Source organism: Opisthorchis viverrini (genome assembly GCF_000715545.1).
Source record: "Opisthorchis viverrini unplaced genomic scaffold opera_v5_245, whole genome shotgun sequence".
Classification (NCBI taxonomy): domain Eukaryota; kingdom Metazoa; phylum Platyhelminthes; class Trematoda; order Opisthorchiida; family Opisthorchiidae; genus Opisthorchis; species Opisthorchis viverrini.
Genome location: NW_008751904.1, coordinates 1,360 through 8,529, shown reverse-complemented (window position 1 = coordinate 8,529; position 7,170 = coordinate 1,360). Strand labels below are relative to the sequence as shown.

The 7,170-nt window shown below is 45.1% G+C and overlaps 1 protein-coding gene across 1 annotated transcript in view; it reads right to left on the bottom strand.

Moving 5' to 3' along the window:
• The window catches only part of T265_08960 (hypothetical protein), a gene marked incomplete at both ends in the record, with an annotated part of 5,332 nt that extends 5,169 nt beyond the window's left edge, over window positions 1-163 (bottom strand). The window contains one exon of the mRNA XM_009174907.1: window positions 47-163. Within this exon, the coding sequence (XP_009173171.1) occupies window positions 47-163 (117 nt within the window). The remainder of the gene's footprint in view (window positions 1-46) is intronic.
• Between the last annotated feature and the right edge of the window lie 7,007 nt (window positions 164-7,170).

Below are 7,170 nucleotides of genomic sequence, written 5' to 3'. Positions count from 1 at the left end.
ATCTGGTGGGCTCAAATTTCGCAATCAAGCGTGTAATGGTCGACACGGCGAAAGGATCTTTGATGAGACCATGTTCGGTTTTGCAACCATGAATTGCAGCGGTGGCGCTTTCACCAAGGGAATAAGAGAGTTTCACAATTTCAATGAGCGTACTAAAATCCATCGTAGCCAAAAAATTTCAACATTTGCAAACAAAGTTTCCCTTATGCGGTTACTAATAATGAGAAATTTTGTTACCTTTATTTAATTAACTATGTTTACTTACCCAATTGAATTTTGCGTCTATTATGAGACACCCTGTAGTTACAAGGGTCTGCGCATTCGTTTTGCTCAGGAAAGAAACATGAATGAACAGAACAAACGAAGCTGACTAGAATTTAAAGGGTTCTCTCAATCGGGTGCACTGCACTGACAACATTGCTGGGCTTTTGAAATCACGTTTTGCTCTCAAAGGAACATTGGGATCGTTTCGCCCTAGATGTATATCACTAGCCAATGAAGACCTGCGACAGTGACCTTTATCCTAGTTCGTGAACGGTGTTTGCGCCCATCAGCTGTGTCTCCAGGTTACATTAAACCCGATGATCCGTTCGCTGTGAGCAAGAATCTGATTGGTTGGGAGTACGTAGACGCCATTGTTATCCTTTCTGAAGAAGAGAGGAAAGCGAAAATGTCAGTCCAGAAGCCTGTCAAAATCATCCAGTCCTTCGGTTTATGCCTTGCACACAAAGAGTGCAAGCTCGTACTGCTGCAGGACGACAGTATGCACAAGATTTGAGCTGGAAGTTGTGGAACGCTAGGCATATGTCAGAAGTCAGTAGTGTAACAGAAGACGTGAATGCACGAGTCTCAAAGGCCACAGATAATTTCGCTAATTAATGTCACCTGTGGCATCGAAATGACCCAAAGGACGCTTATATCAGAATACAGTGGGAGTTGTATTGTTATACTACTGGGAGGGTTTGTCGCTCCAAGCGGAGGATCTGAGACGTCTTCGGGTTTTGACCACGGATGCCTCGGACCTTAGCTGGAGTCGGAATGAGGTTATTAAGAAATGGGTTTCCGGCAAAGAAGACAGCACTTTAGTCAATGGATCCACCTTGCTAGAGCGACTGGGTCTTCTGTAACGCATGCCAAGTTGCCATCTGTCGAAGCCAGCGCGGCTTCCCTTACCTAATTTGGATTGCCCGGAGCCTAGAGGTGGACAGAAGATTACAGAGCAGAACGGGATGAAAGACGTTACAAAACGTTTGGGAGCTGTTGGCGTTGTTCGCTTTTCAGAATGGGGTCCACGTGACCCTCCATGTGCTACGGCTGGACATATTGAACCACATGTCAATGTCAGGGGCGTTCATACAGTCAGTCCCTATTTAGACTGCCTGATTGAGTGATGGGGTCTTACAACCACGGATGTTCAGGCTAGTCTTAGGTCCATCATCCCACCCAGTTTTTTCTTCTCAGCACTGCAAGGCTTTACTCAAATAAACTAACATGGTTGTACGGCAGTGAAGCACCAATATTCTCATTAGGTGATGATATTGAGTCTCAGTCAGGAGACACAGGTGAACTAGGTGATGCGCCTCGACAAATAACCTTATTTTCACACAAAGTTTGTTTTGACAGGGACTCAAATGAATCCAGCTCTGCCCATTGTCTATGATGGACCCCAAGAAGAGAAAGCAGGACGTGGGCTGCCGATCAGCTTTCAGCAACCTTATGAAGAAGGAGTTACGCCGTTTAGGTAACGTGATTGTAAACGAACACTGCAAAGCAATTTCACGGGTCCCGTAATACACCTCACCTTCCATTAGAAGCGAGGCGGAGTTACGAGAAAACCACATGCTACTCGCACGCCTCATCAGTAGTATCCACCGTTACACTGTGCGTCATACTGGCGATGTAGCAAAAACTGTGGTCAGTAAAGCTGTAAACTGTCTTACCTGTGTATGGCTGTACAAGTCCACTAGCTTAGAATGCCTAACACTGGCTTGACTGGAGAGAGTAACGTAGTTCACGCTGGATTCGTTAATCGCCTTCAGGGCGAACTACGCTCAGAATTCGTCGAATAGTGAGGTAAACAACTCCGAATACTTTCATCCATGGGTAAGGACTACAACTCTATTTTCTAGTAAATCTCCACACGATAAAACAATCGTATCAGGTAGGTTAGATTCCTTCAAGTAAACACCGGATGCCGGAAATCTACTGAGATCCTCAACCCCACTAGATGGTGACCAGACGGACAACGCCCCCTCAAAATGCAGCACGTCACAGCCTTGCATCAAAACCAGACGGCGAGAGTCAGCGTTGGGCCAAGGTCAGACAACACCCCCTCAATATGTGTGTGTGTGTGACAGCCTTGTATCAAAGCCAGACAGCGTTGGACCAAGGTCAGACAGTTTTCCTCCAATCAAATAGCTTGAAGCCTCTGTACTTGCGCACTCATACTCGCTTGTTCGCAATAAAGCAGTTGTGTTCCTATCGGCGGGTCTTTTCCAACACTAGGCACTGGAGCGGAAACAGAATTCGTATATAACGAATTTCGATCGGCGTTAAGGGGGTTCACAATACACGCATTGTGATTTAGTGAGAATAGGGGCGATTGTTCACGTCTTATTCAGACAGCAAAACAAACTTGCTCACCAGCAAGCACATCACTTGATAAGTTAGTTAGTATTTGATTCAACTGAAGAGGTTTGGGGACTTTGGTGATACTCGCTGTCCAATGCCAGCCTGCCTTAACAGCCTATTAAGCTGATCGTTTCTTCTACGGTTCAGTCGACTTTATGTGATTCGCCATAAAGTCAGAACAAACTGCCTCTTTCGAGATATATACACATTTACAAATCATTTTGGTTTTCACGGGAGACTCAACTGAATCTCTCGTTTATGACGTCCTCCAGCTGAATGTGCGAAAACCGGTCGTGGGCTGTCGAAGTGTAGTGAGTAGTTTCCTTTACGAAAATATACTGCGATATCTCGAATATCGTGCCAACTGAATCATGAGGCGGCCTGTGTACAGCACATCCAGCTGGAGGACATCATAAACGAGAGATTCAATTGAGTCTCCCGTAAAAACCAAATTGATTTGCAAATGAGTGTATTTCTCGAAAACAGTGCAATTTGGGTTCAAGTAGAACATAAGGTTGACGGAAAGTCGGGGACTGCGCCTACCTGATGAGCCCCAAGAAGGGCGAAACCGGTCGTGGATTGTCGAAGAGTTTTCAGCAACCTTATGAATAGTTTCCTTTATGAAAATTTCCTCTTTATTCTAATAATTTGGGCCCGGTTTGAAGTGCGCCCAGAAAACAAATGGTGAAGAACTAATGATACATGCTGCGTTGATTTGTTGCTAACAGGAAGGAAGTTCACACATTTATGTCTACAAGTTGCGTTATCCATATCAGTGGCGCGGTAGAGATTGTGGGTAATTCTGTCCATGGGTTACGAAACCAGAAGAATCTATGATTACTTTTCATGGTAGTGAGAACGCATCCTGGACAGACTGCGGACTTCCGAAAACTGCGTATGTCCAGTCCATCTTAATCAACAGTCTACAACTGGACGATCCGGACAATGCTACAGGGACAGAAGAGGCGGACTCACTTAGGGCAGTGTTATCGTATCACTTAATTAGTTTTTTTCAGTTTCCAAAGCATGACGATGGTCCCGGCATGGAGTTCATTTGGCAAAGCATCTGAACAGGATACCGAAGGCGGAACCAAGTCAATCAGGAGTAGTACAATCAATACATAATCCTCTCAGAAAATTCAGCGGTCTCTTCTCTCCTTCTTAGTAACCGCCCTTAGTTGGGTGTCTGAAAAGTTCCCACTTTTCTTCCATTGGCAGAACGGGACCGATATTTTCAATCATCGTGCTTGTCAGCTGTAATAACCGCGTACTTGTCGTGCAGTGGTTGTAGCTCCCACAGTTTCGTTCACTGGTGATTTGGCGAGTTGGGGTATCTAGCTGCGCATTGGAGGCGAGAGCTGATAAATTGGTGCGTAAATACGGGACTGTCAGTGGAGTGTTAAGTGCGGGAATTGGGAAGGGAGCTATGCGTTGAAGTCAATAGCTTGGATCCAGCAGGATTGTAAACTCGACCCTTGACGGCTGAGCTGATGTCACGCCCATGCGACTGGTGATGCAGTGAACCAAGGTGGTAGTGTGTCTCCAGGGTGAGTTATCCGAAGAATTTTCATCTCCGCTCGTGCAGTGGAAGTTTGTAATCGCTGGATAGAGTTTTTTGTGCTTAGTTCCCACCTCACTCAAATGAATGACATCACGAGAACCATCAAACCGCTAGACCAAAGGTCTAGGAACCTGATATTCACTGGCACAGTACTGCATCCTCTATGGAGAACGACATTATCCAGTTTAGCGCGCAACTGCTCACTTGATCACGCCACTGAATGGCGAGGCTCGGTGCCTCTGGTTACACCTGTGGATCAACTATGATGTCAGCACCCAACAATCAGACATGACCCTGCATTTGTCGGTTGACTGGTTAGTTCATTTACTAGTATGTATTGTGAGCGCTTGTGCTGTTTGCCCTATTGTCATTCAGTCACCTTTCAAGCAATCGGTCTTTCCTCTGGATTACAACAACAACTAGCCTGGTCAGCTACTGACTAGGTGAGCTTCTGATCAAGGCAAATCCAAGCAATCAACAGTTCATTATTCCTGTTGACCTTCGCCGTTGAAGACCGTAGACAGACATCGGCGATCATGACAGACCTGCTATTTGCAGCAACAGGGCCGCGGATGAAGACATACAATCTCATCAAGTTAGGAGGCCAGATATTGCAAATTTCGTATCTTCAGCACAAAATTGGCATTCAGTTGCATTTCAGGCCTGTTGCCATTGTAACGGTGATACTACTGATGGCGGGGCATGCGAGTAGTGTGTTTTTCTGTAAACCCGCTTTGCGTCTCTTGAAAAGTGAGATCGATTGCGGAATTTGTGCAGTCGCTTGGTAGCATTTGCTTGCATTTGAGCAAAAGTCAGTGTTCATCCAGGAAAGTTCAGGAAGACGCGTTCACAGAGAAGATGAAAATTCAGTTTTTGTAAACAAGATCCATACGGAATTTTTACTTCCCTGTCCAACGGTCTGTAACTGTTCAGTCGGCACTTTCCAGTAAATAACTCCAAGATACATACGGAATTTTTACTTCCCTGCCCAACGGTCTGTAACTGTTCAGTCGGCACTTTCCAGTAAATAACTCCGCAGCGAAGGTTTCCTTTCTTTCGCCACGACAGTGTTTCCGTCTAGATTACAAACCCCAACACTAAGGACGGGGGAAATCGAGAACGATGTTGAGGCCATGCCTAAAGAATTTATTCCAGACCTGGCGTAATGACTGCGTCAGAGACTGGGTTCATATGGGATGAACGAGTCGACATACTCTGTTAGAAGCCCGCCGCACCGATTTCCTGCTGCAATGGAGTGAAAAAATCCGCATAGGTGCATCTATGCTCTGGCTGTTTGCACGTGAACGCAGGTGAAAAAGACCTCTATTGGGAGAACCAGCTCCGAACGTAACGGGACTATATAACAGCTAATGAAATAACCACTTTCGTTGAGACAGATTTCATTGGTTTCTCTTCGCTCGCCCTTGACAGATCAGTTGTAATCTTAGTGTCTACGCAACAGTGATCAATAGATCAGCCGGTTCGCACGTTCGTTGACTTTTTCTGGTTTGGCCAAGCGCACCAAGCTATCAATCGGCTATCCAGAACGGGGTTCACGGTACTAAGAAGGCATTAAGTAGACTGTGTTCCACAACAACATGTTAAAAACGAATTTTTCGGCATCTTCGAGAGAAGTGAGGTTTCATCCAATGCTCTATGAATAGATGAATGATCCAGGAATCTTCCAGTGACTTGTGCAGTAAGTAGTATAGAGCCTTATTTTCACAGGTATACGACACACCTGGGTGACCTCGTCGCACATGACACACTTCGCAAACCAGAAGAAAGTGCCGAACTGATTCCTATAAGCAGGACCTAAACTAAGGCCCTAGTTGTGCCTCTATTTGTGGCAAGATATCGTGACCATGGAACATAGTTTCACCTGATCTCGTGCATACTATTAGAACGTATTCAGGTAAATAAGACCACAGAGCTTTAAAATCAGGAAGCACATTGGACGAAAACGCTGTCTATTCGGATTACCTGCACTCATTTGAGGTACCCTTGATAACCATCTGAGGCGTATGAGCGTCAAAACTTTGTCCATACGAGATGCTACAACTAAACACACAAAAACAGGACCAAGTTTATGCATGTGTGGTTCCGCATCCCATAAATTTGTCCGTTGTTTGGTGAACTATTTACTGAGCAATCAATTTTTGTAACCCGCATACATCCTGGAACACGTGTCGGTCAGTAGGCAAGCTATGTATGACATTGAGTTCGATCCATTATTTAAGAATTTCCCCTAGTTATCTCTACGATTTTGCCCCCCACTCACAATCCATGATTGAAAAATAAGTGGTTCTCTATCCTGTCTAAGTACCAGAGAATCACTCCGTTCAACCTATCAACCTGGAGGTTACAGGTTCGGAACACCGTAGGGGTCCGTTGAGCGCTCACCAGTGATGACTCCCAGTAAGGATGAAACGACTGTACAGTGCTTCTCGGTTTTTTTTTCGCAAAGACTGGCCTCAATTATTTGAGGACATCCACGTTACGATCTCCGAATCTCCTCACACAATCTACTGCTTGTTTGCACCGAAACAGATCTAAAAATGTAGGAGTGGAAGAAAAATACCCGATGACAGTTCTCCCATCGCGCATTTGCAAAAGAAATGCGTGAGATATTTTAACCCCCTCCCCCAAACGCCAATGAGTTTGAACGCATTTTTAATTTATCGGAGCAGCCAATACCAACACATCCCATAAGTTTTATATATTTTCATCATGGGACTTTCAAGAAAACTTTCAAACTTTCAGCGTACCATAAGTCAACATGGTCTAGACAGTGTGTGCAATTTTCCAGGTTTTCTCCGCAAACCTTTAATGAATGTCTGACTGGCTTTTTTTGTCGCCTGGTAATCTCCTCCGGGAAAAACGGAGTTTTAACCAAAGCACCAATATTCCATGACTGCCCATGGTATTCTCGCTCACAGTTGGCGACGCTCACAACAAGGAGAAAACGAAGGCAGACG